The sequence below is a fragment of the Lissotriton helveticus genome, chromosome 11, assembly GCF_964261635.1.
Source record: "Lissotriton helveticus chromosome 11, aLisHel1.1, whole genome shotgun sequence".
Classification (NCBI taxonomy): Eukaryota; Metazoa; Chordata; class Amphibia; order Caudata; family Salamandridae; genus Lissotriton; species Lissotriton helveticus.
In genome coordinates this window covers 107155602-107173037 of record NC_136072.1, presented here as the reverse complement: position 1 = coordinate 107173037, position 17436 = coordinate 107155602, and the positions used below count along the sequence as shown (strand labels likewise).

Here is a 17436-nt window from a genome sequence, read left to right as displayed (position 1 = left end):
ATGGGGTCAGTTCCAGAGGGAGATATATTGCCCAGAGAGGAAGGTGTGGTGGCCTGTAAAGGTGTAAGGAGGTGAGATAAGTGCAAGCATTTATTATAGCCTTATAGCCCGCCGTAGAGGGCTATACCGGCTATTAAAGGCTCTCTCCTGCGTTAAAGGCACGAGCTGAAGGCGAGGGCCTATAACAAGGGGGAGGCACTTTAATAGCCGGTATAGCCCAGCTACGAAGGGCTATAAGGCTTTTATAAAATCCTGCCACTTGAGGGCAGAATGTTCTAACAAAAAAACAAAAAAAAGCCTTATGGGAGCGTGAGGGGATTGGAATCCCCTCAGGCTCCATGAAGCCTTTGTTCACAGCCAGAGCTGTGAACAATGAACCATTGGAATATTGGAGCTCCAGGCTTATACCAGCAATTATAAGCCCAGAGCACTCCATTGTTTTCAATGGAGCTCCCAACATTCCAATGTTCTAAATTAGATTAAATGTTGCCTTATAAACGCGAGATCATTGATAAAAACATGCTCTAAAGATTTGCATTTCACTTGAAAATCGCAATTTTAATTGTCTGTTTATTACAGAAATGTGGATTAAGGAACATTGTTACCCTTGGGTATCTATTGCTATACCATCAGGATATGCTGTTTACACTTTTACATGGTCAATAGGCAACATAAGGCTGGGGGATTTGTGTTAATTTACAAAAAGTCATGTGTCTGCACTTCTGTGCTGGCTCTACCTACTCATGATACGAAATTACTTGCCATGTCTTTAATTATGAACTATAAATGTTTTTATTAATGTACCGACCTCCAGTGCCAGTAATGAACTTTATTAGCTCATTCCAAGAAATAGTTTCTGCTAATTTCACTAGAGATGGAGTCTCTAGTTGTGCAAGAGGACCTGAATATTCACTTTGACAAGGACACCAATGCTAACACTTCCGTGATTATCAATATTTGTTTAGCTCTGAAGTTGACTCACCATGTTCCTCAACCTACTCACAGGGCAGGGTATATACTGGACCATATCTATTCCAGAGAAGGATTGATTACAGTGGAGAACATGGAAGAGCTGCTATGGTGTGACCACAAGTTGATTCCCTTCCGCCTAGCTTTGGACTCTTTTCCCCCTAAGCTGCCATCTATTACTACTTACTATCGTGCTTGGTCTAAACTTGATATTGTAGCATTAAGGAAATGCTTAGAGAAATCTAAGCCCAATATCCAGTTGAATGCCCATATGGATGTGTCTATTGATCAGTTTAATTCTTGGATTGGGGGAGCGCTTGTTGAAGTACTGCTACTTAAAAGCAGGATTTCACATCATAGAACACTGGCAGATTCCAGGTATACCCAAGGATTAGCACAGGCCAAATCGAACTGTAAAAGATTTGACAAACCCGATGCCATAAACGGCAAAACTTTAAACCTGCATTGACGCTGCACTGACGCTCTGCGAGGGGGCTCGCAGCTTACCTGGACATCGCCGCTCGCCGGATTTACTGGGCATTTGGGCACAGCTGGGCTCCTGACGCTGTGGTCTCCCCCAACGGCGAGCTGCTGACATCGCTCGGCCGCGGAGCGGGGTTGAGACTACAGCTCCCAGCCTGCCCTGGGAGATCGACGCCCACTTCCTGCTTTGCGCAAACGGAGGCGCATAAAAACAGACAGCTTCCTCCGCAACGCGGACGCGCGCGGGCGGCTCCGGGCGGAGCCCGGGCAGAGGGCGGGCCGTCTGTGGCCGTCCGTGGTTGACTGTGGTCGGGCGGGCCACCCCCCTAAGATTTGCTCAAAAGTACGTACTAGATTTAGGTACTAACATGGGTGATTCTACTGATACCACTACTCATATTGACATATCATCCCAGGGTGCTGATACCTCCGTCTCTCTACTTACATCCTTTGAAACCTTGATTGACACTGCTTTTAATGAAATAGTAGAGACTGAGAGGAGGTTCTCTATGGGCTCTTACGCCACTAACAACATACCGAGCGCTACTAACTGTGTAAATGGGAATACACATATCATCCCTGAGGTTACTGTGGTTAAGTCTTTACAACCGTCTGTTAATGTGCCCATTGTTGTGGAAGACGAAAATACTGTTATCTACATAGCTACAGACTCGGCACCTTTAACAACTGCTGCTGTTAGCCTACAGTCGGTACCCTTATTAACACCGTCGGTACCGACACAAGTAGAAACTATCCAAATCCATACAACTGTTCCCCAGGGTGATGTTATTACTTTGGATATTACAGACTCCGGTAATAACAAATTGGGAGGGGAAAAAAGAAAAAGAGGCACTATCAAACAAAGCGCAAATAAAAGGAAACAACCTTTATCGAATAAAAGTCAGCCCACCCCCCAAAACCTGTGGAACAAACAAAAATCCATGGGGGCGGTATCTGTTCCTATGGAAGACAAAGACCCAGTTGATACAGATAGCATTTCCCCTTCACCCATCATTCAGCCCAGTGGCAATGGTAATACTATATGGACCCAAACAACATTAATGGGAGATAATTTCAATCTCTCTAAACAAAATGGGAACCTTATAGATACTATAGTGGACACTATTTTTAATCGTTTGGAAAAACTTATGATCAACCAGTTTAATAACGTTTTTAAAAGACTGGACAGATTAGACAATCTGGTTAAAAACGATGTAGCCAAAAGGAAGGGGTCTATTATCCTGGATCAAATTAGAGCTGATCGTTTACTAAAAGACCTTGATTCCCTAAGCAGCACTTTGTCACTAAAAATACAGGACACTCGTATTATATTGGATGAGGGTACGAATAACCCGGGAACAACACTATCATCTTCTAACGTACCACCTACTATCCAACCCCGATCTGCTAATACAGGGGCTAAGTGTGCAAAAACTAGCGAAGTTACTAAAACTATCCCTACCCCTGCACCTAGGAAAACCACCCCCTTGGGAACTAATAATAAAAATACCATCAGTAAGGGTGACGGCTTTACCCAACCTATCACAGCAGTAACCTCAGCTGTGGATAACAACAAAGGTACTGATCAAGCTGGGTCTAATAAGCCTCGCAAACACGAAGGGCGCATTCTACCCTTACACTTGCCACCGGATGCATGTCCGTTTGTCCTGGTTCTGGCAGGAGTACCGGTGCTGAGGGAGGATCAGGGGGAAACATGGGTACAACTACGAAATAAGTGCATAGATTGGCTGACCAAACACAAAGGGGTTGGATATGACATATCAAGAGAAATCATATCGGTCCGCAGGGTGCCCTGGATCGGACCATTACCTAAAGATAAGGACGGAGATTGCATAGTTCTTAACTTTAAAAATCCAGGCATCGTAAGGCATTTGCTCAACATAAATGGTAACTGTTCGGCCATTTCTACGGTTGCCACTATGCTACCTTTAGGTTATTTCTACAGACAACCCCCTAAGCATTTTCAACTACCTTTTTTGCAATTCCATCCACCATCTAGGTATTTTCAGCCACCTGCTATGCAATTCCAGCCAGTAGTCCTCCCTTTTAATACATACAATAGATTTGCACCTTTGTCAGGTTTGGATATGTTAGATTGACCCTCTCCAACAAAGAAAGCTGACCCAGCTGTTCCATCACCAATTCTGATGACCGGAAATCAGGAAGCCTTGCGTTCCTTGGCAGGGACTCCCGGAAGAGGCCAAACTATGAACAATAATCATGTGGATTCTGTCCTCTCTCTTGTAAGTTGGAATATAGCGGGTCTTAACTCCAAATTGAAAATTAAAGAATGGTTGGAGTGGGTCAACAATAATTGTGACATCTTGTTGCTTCAAGAGACTTGGTGTTTAGCCAACCCCACAGTGGAGGGCTTTTGCTGTTATAACTTAAAGGCCTCCTCTTCATCTATGGGACGCCCCAGTGGGGGGCTATCAATCTGGTCTAAGATAAAACCCGGGGTACAAACCAAACAGATCCCTACACCAGGCAAATGTTTTATGGCTGTGAAATACATTAACAGGATGATTTTATGTATAATTAATTTTTATAATAATGATTTTGTTAACCATCCTAATGGAAACTTTTTGGCTTTATTTAATTTTATTGATGACATCGTGGAGGGGAGGAAGTATGGGTCTTTTGACGGCATCTGTATTGGTGGTGATTTTAATGCTCATATGTTTCGCACTAGTGTCCCATGTCGCAATGGTGAAGAGCTTAAGAATTTATTAGCATCACGTAACCTAGTTAATTCTATGGAAATTGCTGGAACTAATGCTGAAAATACATCTGCACCAACTTACATAGGTCAAGGCTGTGCTTCCACGATAGATTATATATTTCTTTGTTCTTCCCTGTGTGATGTTATCCAAAAAGCTGAGGTCATCTGCTCTGCATATAGTGACCATTACCCACTTAGAATATATTTAGACAACCCTCAATCCATAAAGGCTGCTCTGAGAACTGAGAATGGGCCACAGAATCTGGTACTGTCTACCGATAGGCTAAAACTAATGTGGAAAGGGGTGGATAATAAAGCTATCCTGGCTAAGGTAATTAAAAAGCATCCTCTGATAATAGAGACTTGCCTGTCGCTTGATAGTAATGGCGAAGCATTAACTGTTGCTTTCAGTAATTTATGTGGGGCTATTAAAAGGGAATCTTCCAAACCATTTAGGCCCAATATAGATCATAGCCCCCGCTGGTTTGACTCTGCGTGCTCAAAGGCCAACAGGGAATTGAGGGCAGGTTTACAACTAAATCCTAGGGATTTTAACCTAGTTAGAGAATTAAGATCTAAATATAAACTCGCCCTGCGGATAAGATCCGAGGCCTTAGTGGTTAACCATTGGGAGTCACTCACACGGACAGCCTCGCTAAAAGACACTGCGGGGTTTTGGAGAGAAGTCAAATCACTCAGGTCCTTTGGTTCAAACATCCAACCTATTAACTGTAATATAAACGGTGAGGTCTGGGTGGAGCATTTCTCCAAAATCTATACTGTAGCAGCCCCTATTATAGATTCTGCATCCTCATTAAATAACGCTAAACAACTGAACTTTTTAATATCTGAGGTGGAAGATGCAATCTTGGAGAGCGCCAGTAATAAAGCCCCTGGCCCTGACGGTCTATCTATTGACCAGATTAAATCGGAAGTCAATTTTTGGGCCCGTTTATTATGCAATCTATTCAACAATTTGTCCGACAGCTCCATCCCTGAATCCTGGTCAAACAGTGTCATCGTACCGATATTTAAGAAAGGTGACAGGTCTGATCCGGCCTGCTACCGTCCGATTTCACTGATTGACAATACACTAAAAGTCCTTGGCAGGGTACTATTTAAGAGGATAAGGGAATGGGCTGAGGATAATAACGTGCTTCATTGCAGCCAATTGGGGTTCAGAAGCCATGTGGGCACGGTTGAGCAGTGTCTCAACTTAAATCTGATCATGGCCAAATATATTATTGTTAAAAAATCCCCACTTTATTTAGGTTTTATGGATTTGAGTTCCGCTTTCGATTTTGTCAACCGTTCTAAGTTATGGTCACAATTGCTTGATTATGGTTTAGATGATGCATTAGTATATTTTCTTTCATATCTACATAGGGACCTTAAGGCAAGAGTACGCATTAATAATGATGGTGAACTATCTGATGATATTTTTATCAGAAGAGGCGTCCGACAGGGCTGCGTACTCGCCCCTTTGCTTTTCATTTTATATATTAATGGTTTGAGCCCTGCCCTGTGTAAGAATTCCAAGGACGTTCCAATTATTAATGGCTCCCCCATTACTACCTTACTTTATGCGGATGACGCAGTATTAATGGGGCGTACTCCTAATGCTTTGCGTTCATTAATTACAGGGTTTGTTGTTTTTATGTCAGATTTAGGTTTAAATACCAATTTTAAAAAATCGTTTATCATGAACTGTGGACCAAAAAGATATAATATTCTTTCAATTAAAAGTGGTGATAATGAATTAAAATGCACCAGCACTTTCCCCTATTTAGGGTTATTATTCTCCAATACTGGTTCATGGCAGCATCACACTGCCCACGCAAGAAATAAGATTGGTAAATCCATTAACTCAATCTTGTCCCTTCGTCAACCAAGAACGGCTGATGTGATTACGCCCCTGTTAAACATCTACCGTACCCAATGTCAGCCATCTGGGACATATGGAGCAGAAGTGTGGGGCTACTGCAACAGTCTGCCTTTGCAGTTGGAGGAAAATAGATTCTGCAGGAAGGTGCTGGGTGGCACCTCATGTGCGCCAACTTTCATTTGTCACCAAGAACTTATGTTGTCATATATAGCTGATTTCATTAGGTCAAGGCCTACGCTTTTTTGGATAAAATTATGGACAAATCCAGCGGCTTCCTTGACCCATAGTATAATCACAGATTGTCTATTACATGAACGCTCCCATCTCATACCCTGGCTAAATGCAGTCAATACCAGCCTGTTGAGCGTGGGACTCGGCTCTTTGTTTAGCTCTCCAAATACCATTGTCCCTGCTCATAAGAATATTGTTAAACGGGCACTGTTTGAAATATATAAAGAGGAACGTATGAGAACTGTGCTAATGAAACCTGCTATTATTAAATATCTTCCACTAACTGAGACAGGAAATGATAATTTAAATAAACCTTACAACCCCTGTAGATATTTGTCGAAACCAATAGGAAGATGGAACCGGAGCCTTCTATTTAGGTTCCGAGATGGTAGTATTGTAAATTTATTGAGTTTTCCACTTGGCTATAATAAGAATTTAGAAGAACTTGATTGTCCTTGTTCTGCCGGAGGGAAACAAAGTTTATTGCATTACTTTATTTTCTGTGGCCACTATAAACTGTATATCCATCACTATTTAATGCCGATATTTAGAAAATACAATTTGAGAGACTTTAAACTGGCATTTAAATTTTTGCAAATGTTACCAACTGATGATGTTATATACAATATAAGCTGCTTCATAAAAGCCTGTGTGAAATCGAGGGCAAGTATGTAACATGCATAATTGGTCTATGTACGTATAATGCACTTTAAATCTAAAATACAACCAGTATAGATGACTAATTATATGTACGGAATCAATGACTATTGGCATCGGCTAAACAGAAATCCATGATGCATCTTCTAATTGTGTAATGTTTTATATTTTCTGTATCATGCACTTTATGCAACATGCTGCTTATGCCCAATTGGGTTGTTTTTAACTTTTTTATATGTTTTTTAATGCATTTTTAAAATGTTTCATTCTGTATGTACTTTTATGGATTTATTATAATCCGAATAAAGATCATTTCATTCATTCATTCATAAAAGAGGCTTATAAAACAGAACTGAAACAGTTCAAAGGACTATTAAAAATATGTAAGGAAAATGACTATCATAATAAAATTATATCTGGCAATAACTCTACTAGATAACTCTTCTCAGTTTATGCATCCTTAGTCAAAAGCGCTCACAATCTACCTAAAGCTTTACCTACTCAAAGGCTATGCTCGGATCTAGCTGTTTTCCATATTTACACTACAGGGATTATAATGGAAGACTCAGAACCGGTTTGGTCTGAGTTTTGTCTGATTACGGAGGAGGAGGTCACATCAAGAGTTGCTTCAATTAAATCTGGTTCTCCTCTTGTCCCTTGTCCTAGTATAGTTTTTATGATTATCTCTTTTTGGATTACCCTGCAGTGTAAAAACTCTCTGGAAAGGGGGATTTCATGACCTTTTAGAAAAGACATTGCTTACACCACTATTTAACAAGGAAACACTTGACTCTAATGTTCCGGCTTACTATCGTCTTATCTCTTAAACTTCCTTATACTGCTAAAATCTTGGAAAGTTGAGTAAATAAGCTGCTAGTCACATACTGTGAGGAAAATTATGAATTTAATAAGCATCAATCAGGTTTTAATTCCTGCTTTAGCACAGAAATCATGCTAAAGACTGTAACTAATGCCATTAGGATGATTTTGGGTGACAGTACTTCTTGACCTGTCAACTGCGTTCGACACAATCTCACTCACTATTCTACTAAAAAGACTCCCTTCTATGGGTCTGAGAGATAAGCCACTTGCTTGTTTTGAATCCTTTTTGAATAACACAATGCAGGCAGTGCAGATGGGATCTTTTATTTCAGTCTTGAAGGCCATCACTTGTGGTGTCCTACAAGGGTCCGCCCTAAGTCCTACACTTTTTAACATATAAACATATATGTGGCCCCACTGGTAGGCCTGATTGCTTCCTTTGGATTTCAATTCTATGGGTATGCTGCAGATACTGAAATACTCATACAAATGGAAGGTGGCACCTTGAATTTCAGGAGTAATGTAGGGACTGTATGGTTCAGGTGGCCAAATGGATGAATGATAACTCTCACCAGCGGCAAGGAGTGAGCACTTCTAAGTCCCCGGGTGTGGTGGACCTTTTGATGAATGTGTGACTACAAAGGACACCACCCCCTCCCTGACCCGATTACCGGTATGCCCTAAATTTTAAGGTTGATCTACTAAGTCAATTCAAAACTCAAGTAGGACTCACTTGAGTGCGTTTTGTGTTTTCCGTGGTACTGTTGGGGTATTACAGCAAAAGACAGATTGAGCCAATTTTAGATTTAGGGATCCTAGAGCCCTGATGAATGCCCCAGATGAGATAGGCTAGTCCCTGCGGGCAGAAACATGTTGGCTAGAATCGGACAGGTTTGAGTTATTGTTCTCTGTGCACCAGATATGGTGTTTTAGATATACCTAGAGTCCTCACTAATAAAGGTGATAACAAAGGAACTCAAAGGAATTTTTTGATTTTCTGGATCCCGCTTTTGTCCTGTAGCTTTATTCAAGAACTCCCTCCTACCGCCAAGTCTTTGAGGAGGTTGAATCTGCCCTAGTGGTACCATCTTACCAGAGTGGGGAGAGGATGCCGATGCTGAAGCATGACACTATTATGTGTTTGAGGCATCCTCTTCCATAAAGGATGGCTTTCCCACTCAGTCTAACAGAAATCCTGTTACCTAAAATTGTGTACAAGTGCTGAGCACTTTCCTAACATTTAGGAAAAACTGTTTTCCTTGTGACTCATTGTTTTCTCTTATGTATGGTGAGCCCCCATACCTTTTTTGATGCACCTGATAATTCTCTAATCCGTTACCCAGACAAGATGGAAATCTTGACTTTTTGCATTCCTTCCATTTGGTCCCCTACATGGCAGTCTCCTTCTTTGGGTGCCTGTCCAGTACCAGCTACCATGGGTAGGAATTTAGTAATTTTATTTGATAGCAGGATCTCTTTTGAGCCGCAGATCAATAAGTTGATGTCTTCTTGCTTTCTACTCTTCTGACAATTTAGGAAATATATTCAGCTTATTCCTCAAGATCCAGGTAACTGTTGGTGTAAAATATGTAGCTAAGCAGATTGGACTACTGCAATCTCTCATATGTTGGATATCATGAGTATCTGATTAAAAGAATACAACATATACAGTGTGCAGCACTAAGATGGATTTTTGGTAAGAAGAAATTTGTCAGTGTTTCCCTCCTTCTTAGACAGCTCCAATGGCTTCCTCAATTAGAGATGCCAGTTCAAAGTCCTGTGTATGACTCATAAATCTCTGTACCCAGCAACATACATTTCTGATATGTTCAAAAAATTCCCTCAGGACAGAAATCAGTTGGCCTGGTAACATTTCCGAAGTTTTGCCTAGCACACCCAGCCGATAATGCTTTCTTTCTAGAGACTGGACAGGCCTGGAAAAAATTGCCTTTTGCCATTTGGCTCTAGCTTGATTTGCTAAACTTTCCCAGAGCACTGAGATTCTACCTATTTATTTAATTTGGGTCTTACTCTATGTTCTTTGGTATGCAGATGATGCATTTTTGGCAAAGCGCCAGGATACCCAATGGTTAATTGAGCCAATTAACATGAACATCATTTTAAAAGAGTGAACTTGGAGAGCATCAGAGTTCTGTGCGCAGGGAGGAGATGGATTCTGATCATGCAGGAGATCAGGACTTAGATCAGGGACAAAATGGATTGAGATCTTGAACTAGTAAAGTTGAAGGACTGCTTCCAGTGGGTTAGAGTTGGGCAAGTAGCTGGGAAACACTTATATGTGGTAAATGATCTACCCCTAGTAGCACTAAAAGGGATGTATCTTCAGTTGTTTCTGAAATCAAGGAGCAAGTGTGGAGACTTTCTAAGTGGAGGTGTAATCAGTATGCATGTCTCTCTCCGGCCTAAATGAAAGTCCTCAATGAAAGCCCTCTCCTTTTTACACTTCTTCTGAAACCCACTTTGAGGATGCATGATTTGAAACTGGAAATAAAACTTCAGGCATTGATGTGTGAAAGCTGCCTAGAGCAAGGGATTGCCACCTGCAGAAGTCACAGGACCGCCACCCCCTGAGTAATAGGTGACATTTCCATATTCAGTTAAAATGTGTCAGGTTAGTGGTGAACTGTAGCAGCCATAGGACCCTTTCAGGAAGATGAAAACACTGACAATGTCCTAATATGCCTTACAAATACTCTTAAATTTTTTTGGGTGGACACCTTGATTTAAATAATCACAATGGAACATATCACGAGTTTAAAAGTCAGGAGTGGCAGAAACCTCTCCTGGTTACCAGAATTACTGTTAGAATACAGAGCCACAGTGCCATCATAATCAAAAGTAAGGAACAACAGCATATGTGTATGAGCACCAAAACTTTACAATGTTGATATGGGGCATTGACGATTTTGGAAACTTTTGTTTTAAATGTTTGTCATCAGAAGTGTATTGAGAAGTACAGCATGATATGGAGGTACAGAGAAAGCAATAAGTGTTATATTATTTTTTACATTTATTATACTTTTAGTTTTGTGGAAATAAGAACATGTATGCCTTTACCCACCAAATATTAGAATGGCAGTAATTAGACCTTTTTGTCGAGCACGCTGCCCAACATCAACAAGGCACTTCATTCAACATTTCAAACATAGGCAAAAGAAACAGACAAATCTATTTAACAAGTCCAACATCAACTAGTTGAAAGAGTGCTCTGAAACAAATGCAAAGATGAAAGCGATTCTCTACCAAACTGTTCATTAAAAAAGACATTAAAACATTCCTTGAAGCAACTACGGGGCATATTATCAAGAAAGGGCGTTACATTATCGCCGCTTTTATCGTCAGGAAACTGCCGATAAAGCGGCGATAATGGGCTTGATAATATGCTCTATGGAATTCCAATCGAAGCCCATGTTAGATACATGGGCTTCGATTGGAATTCCATAGAGCATATTATCAAGCCCATTATCGCCGCTTTATCGGCAGTTTCCTGCCGATAAAATCGGCGATAATGTATCGCCCTTTCTTGATAATATGCCCCTACATTTTTTATATTTTTTTGGTTTTTGGTACTGAAATCATTTTCCTGAGATTGTTACAGAAAAATCTTACCAAGGTCTGAACAAACGTTTCTCAACAGTTCCAGTTTAGCAGTAGCTTCTCTAAGGTAGGAAATATCCTGTAGGCAATACAGAGATGGTGTGGTACCATAAAAACATTTTTAAAATAGCGATCTGCAACAACATCGACTTGAAGATATCAACATACTTAATATCATGAAAGTAAGTAGATGTGGAGCCAGAACAGTAAGTCTACAATCGCCTACAAATGCTTTTGTTGAGGACATTGCACAAGCCCTTATTTTGCTCTCTGTATTTTGGTATGCAACCCACACAGATTGTGAGCCTTGTTGTTGTCGCTAGTCATTTCTGCACATGTTTCTTCCACCAGTCGACCTCTAATTCTCCTCTCCAGCAGCCTTGATCAGAGAATGTAATACATAAAGTAGGTGGTGGTAAAGAAACAGAGACTATACGCCTCATTATGATGAAGGTCAGACGAGCGTCCGACCGCCTTCGTATCGTGCAGGTGTCCAACCAACTGCATGTCAGTGGTTCCACCTGCCCGATTACAATGCGACTGCCACAGACCAATGCACCTGGCAACAGAGACTATGAGTCAATACAAAAAAACGTATGCAATAGCACCCCCAGCATTACTGATACTGCAGGATGCTATAATTAATTACTGTGTGAGGAATTACTTCATTATGTTTTATGTTTTTTTTACCATTGAATACGTACTGACTGCAGAATTCTCTGCTTCGACATCGATTTCCACATGTTTTTTCACATTTGGGGGCAGATTTATCAATATTTCACGCAACGCAGCAAGACATCGTGCTGTGCTATGCTGCGTGATAGGGAGAGAACAGGAATGCAACATATAATGTTAAATATGGGCCATATTTAGCATTATATTGCTCATTCTGTCCTCTGCTTGTGCTGGCATACTTTTGGCTGCCTAACGCCAACTTAGGCACCCTTGAATCATGGTGCAAGTGTACCTGCATTGCAGACCGGATTGTTTTTGTTCAGTAAGGGCCACCATCCTAAACAAAAACAATCCTCCGAGGCTTCATTTTTTTTCTATGCGTGCTACAGAATGCAGCACAAGTAGAAAGAGGAAAAAATGAGTAGAAATAAAGATATTTCTCCTTGTTACACTTTCCCTGAAAAGGCGTAGCATTTTGACGCATTCCCAGCTCTAACACTCATGGTTAATCTGGGAATGTAGCAAAATGCATGGGTGGATCGTGGAACACCCACACTCCTCTCAAGGAGCACCTCTCTGGGGCAGAGTAACTCAAGGCAGTGACTTGCATTGCCTTGCATTATTCCAGATTTACCAAGCACGGCAGGACCACTCCAGGTGGCCTTGTGTGGCTTGGTAAATCTGTCTATAGTGTGTGTTGCCCTTGCTTTACCATCTGTGAGCAGGCCAACCCAACACTTTGATAAATCTGTTTTTTCCTATTCACACATGTAACTTGCTAGAAAAGTCAAGTCATTTTGGGCCACATGCACTAGGGAGACCACCTGGAAATGAGGCAAATACTTGACATGACTATAAGAATTTAGTACAAAAATTCAGGACAAAAGGTTAATTTTAAGGACACATCACTACTTTATCATTTATTTACTATTTTTTTTAATTTTGCACTATTTATTCACTATGGGGCACATGGATCATGGTAAGCAATTCCTTAATAGCGATTATTAAGGAATCGCTATTAAGGAATCACAATTCCCCATTTATGTAGGTTTCACACAAAAATAGCGATTCCTACATATTTCATATTAGCAAATCGCAAATTGCAATTTGCTAATAGGGAATGCTTTTCCATTCATTCTTATGGGCCTAGAGGCCCACAGGAATAAATGGGAAACCAGTAGCAATTTGCAATTACCAAATAGGTAATCGCAAATTGCTTATGCAATTTTGCGGGTTATTGGGGGCCACCCTGATGCACCCCCAAAATTTGTATGTGTTCACATATGGTGCACACACATGACCCAAGGGCATGTGTGTGTGCCACATGGCATTTAAAAAAATGCAATCCTTTGCATTTTTCTAAGGAATTGCAAATGACTATCACCTCAAAGATGATGGTAATTTGCGGGTCCTTAATGCAAAGTTGTAATTTGAGATTGGTTCTTGATTTACATTTAGGGAATCTCAAATTGCGATTCCCTAACTGCATTCGCAAAATAGGTAATCGCTAATTTTGTGAATGGCTTTGGGCTTGATGCATCCCAAATAGCTAATTACTGGTCTCAAATGGGCGGATTCTGCAAATTGGCCCGTTTTCGACCGGTAATTAGCTTGATGCATGTGTGTAATTACCTTTAGGTATGTTATATTCAAGTAGTACATTATGCTCTTGTTCAATAGTACATTTCTGCTCTTGAGCAAGGTGTCAATGGCATCCCCCCTACCCAAATCTACCCAATCTTTCCTGAGGAAAAAGCCACAGCAAATTATTTGTTATGTTTATAAACATTGTAAAACCAATAGCAAACACGGTGGGAAACATTTAAGTAAGTGACTTTTTCACCTTCTGCTAGTTTAGACAAGTTGAAGAAACATCTCCTGCTCACCGCACTCTACACTTGGGACTCGATTCCGATCCGGTAAAAAAAACGGCTTACGATTCGTATTCGTAGCCGATTCCGTACGATTGGGAAACTACCGTCCGACCAGCGAATTCCGATCCGTTACCGTTGATTTCCGTACGATTTTCTAAGATCCGTACGATTGACATTCGTATACCCGTACGAATAAGCCTCGGGCAGACCACCGTACGAATCGTAATCAGTCCGTACAAACTCACTATTCCGATTCGGAACGACATGCCTGAGCGAGATACGTACGGGCCTAAGTATTCACGCTTCAACATTCAGTCGTATGGGACATTCGCCTCACTGCAAGCCCCACCAATACATACTACACGCACACCCCTCGGCCAAGCCTACGCGAACACCCCCACCCGCCAAGGGCCCGTACTACTCACTCGCACGCACAAGTACGACACGCACACCCCTCGGCCAAGCCTACGCGAACACCCCCACCCGCCAACGGCCCGTACTACTCACTCGCACGCACAAGTACGACACGCACACCCCCCCCAACAAGCCTACGCGAACACCCCCACCCGCCAACGGCCCGTACTACTCACTCGCACGCACAAGTACGACACGCACACCCCCCCAACAAGCCTACGCGAACACCCCCACCCGCCAACGGCCCGTACTACTCACTCGCACGCACAAGTACGACACGCACACCCCTCGGCCAAGCCTACGCGAACACCCCCACCCGCCAACGGCCCGTACTACTCACTCGCACGCACAAGTACGACACGCACACCCCTCGGCCAAGCCTACGCGAACACCCCCACCCGCCAACGGCCCGTACTACTCACTCGCACGCACAAGTACGACACGCACACACCCCCAACAAGCCTACGCGAACACCCCCACCCGCCAAGGGCCCGTACTACTCACTCGCACGCACAAGTATGACACGCACACCCCCCCAACAAGCCTACGCGAACACCCCCACCCGCCAACGGCCCGTACTACTCACTCGCACGCACAAGTACGACACGCACACACCCCCAACAAGCCTACGCGAACACCCCCACCCGCCAAGGGCCCGTACTACTCACTCGCACGCACAAGTACGACACGCACACCCCTCGGCCAAGCCTACGCGAACACCCCCACCCGCCAACGGCCCGTACTACTCACTCGCACGCACAAGTACGACACGCACACCCCTCGGCCAAGCCTACGCGAACACCCCCACCCGCCAACGGCCCGTACTACTCACTCGCACGCACAAGTACGACACGCACACACCCCCAACAAGCCTACGCGAACACCCCCACCCGCCAAGGGCCCGTACTACTCACTCGCACGCACAAGTACGACACGCACACCCCTCGGCCAAGCCTACGCGAACACCCCCACCCGCCAACGGCCCGTACTACTCACTCGCACGCACAAGTACGACACGCACACCCCTCGGCCAAGCCTACGCGAACACCCCCACCCGCCAACGGCCCGTACTACTCACTCGCACGCACAAGTACGACACGCACACACCCCCAACAAGCCTACGCGAACACCCCCACCCGCCAAGGGCCCGTACTACTCACTCGCACGCACAAGTACGACACGCACACCCCTCGGCCAAGCCTACGCGAACACCCCCACCCGCCAACGGCCCGTACTACTCACTCGCACGCACAAGTACGACACGCACACCCCCCCCAACAAGCCTACGCGAACACCCCCACCCGCCAACGGCCCGTACTACTCACTCGCACGCACAAGTACTGCAAGCACACATAACGCCAACACCAAAACGACCACAAGGACCTTGCTAACAAGTCGCACTACCACACTGAACATGTCTCCTGTGTACACACCTTTGACAATCAATGTCCTGGTCACAGCCAAGCAGCCAAACAGAGGACAAAGCCAACACCCACCCCATATAACACCCACACAAAAAATTCAAATTAAGCCACACCCACGATTTGACCAATAAAAGGGACCACACATACAACCCATCATCCTTTGCAACATACCCATGCTTGCGAGGAAACAGAGAGCACACCAACAATTCCAGCCACATACCTTCACACATACACCCTATCACATCTACACCAACACCACCTCCTTCACTATCACAAACACACACCCTAATCCATACACACCATCACACCCTCAATCACATACACCTCACACCATGAGCACACCCAAGAATCCAAAATTCACCAACCCGGAGATGGAGATACTTACTGATGAAGTCATCAGAGTCGACCCACAGCTGTTTGGCGCATTGGTCAGACAGACCAGCATGGCAGAAAGAACACGCCTGTGGGAGAGGATTGTAGACCGGGTCAATGCTGTTGCACCCATCAGGCGCACCAGGGAAGAATGCCAGGCCAGGTGGTACGATCTGCGGAGGATGGTGAAGAAGAAGATGGCACAGGATTACGCCAATGCACACCACACTGGAGGCGGTGGTCCCCGCAGACCTCCTGTATACCAGCCCTGGGAGGAGAAGGTCATGGTCCTACTGCCAGCGGTGGGAGTACATGGAATAGAAGGAGCCATTGAGTCTGGTGAGTGTACAAAAAACACAACTTACATGGGTAGACTAACAACAGTGCCCAGCAGCATGGGGTGGGTGGCCATGACTCCAAGCAGTACACAACCAAATGGTGGGAGTTGCAAGGGGGAGGCACATAGGGTGCAATGTGTAGGGTAAGAGGCTGCTCTCATGCCATATGTCCCAGGGACACACACAAGCATAATGCCCAATGCACAGGGATAGGTAAAGATCACACAAGATACTAGACCACAGCTGCTAAATATTAACATTTTGCTGACACACCTTTCAGAGATGCATCATTTTGTGACAAAGTAAGGCAGTGTAGCAAGAGAGCAAGCACAATCTACCTGTCTCCATCCCTGTCTCGCCCTCGGTCTCTGTCGCCCTCTCCCTCTGTCTCCCTCTCCCTCTGTCTCCCTCTGTCGCCCTCTCCCTCTGTCTCCCTCTCCCTCTGTCTCCCTCTGTCTCCCTCTGTGGCCCTCTCCCTCCCTCTCCCTCTGTCGCCCTCTGTCTCCCTCTGTGGCCCTCTCCCTCCCTCTCCCTCTGTCGCCCTCTGTCTCCCTCTGTGGCCCTCTCCCTCCCTCTCCCTCTGTCTCCCTCTGTCGCCCTCTCCCTCTGTCGCCCTCTCCCTCTGTCTCCCTCTGTCGCCCTCTCCCTCTGTCTCCCTCTCCCTCTGTCTCCCTCTGTCTCCCTCTGTGGCCCTCTCCCTCCCTCTCCCTCTGTCGCCCTCTGTCTCCCTCTGTCTCCCTCTGTGGCCCTCTCCCTCCCTCTCCCTCTGTCGCCCTCTGTCTCCCTCTGTGGCCCTCTCCCTCCCTCTCCCTCTGTCTCCCTCTGTCGCCCTCTCCCTCTGTCGCCCTCTCCCTCTGTCTCCCTCTGTCGCCCTCTCCCTCTGTCTCCCTCTCCCTCTGTCTCCCTCTGTCTCCCTCTGTGGCCCTCTCCC

The 17436-nt window shown here is 44.3% G+C and overlaps 1 protein-coding gene across 1 annotated transcript in view; it reads left to right on the top strand.

Annotated features, from left to right (window-relative positions):
- The first annotated feature begins 1820 nt into the window (after window positions 1–1820).
- The window catches only part of LOC144790742 (uncharacterized), a 32120-nt gene continuing 16504 nt past the window's right edge, over window positions 1821–17436 (top strand). The window contains exon 1 of the mRNA XM_078665452.1: window positions 1821–2162. Within this exon, the coding sequence (XP_078521578.1) occupies window positions 1821–2162 (342 nt within the window). The remainder of the gene's footprint in view (window positions 2163–17436) is intronic.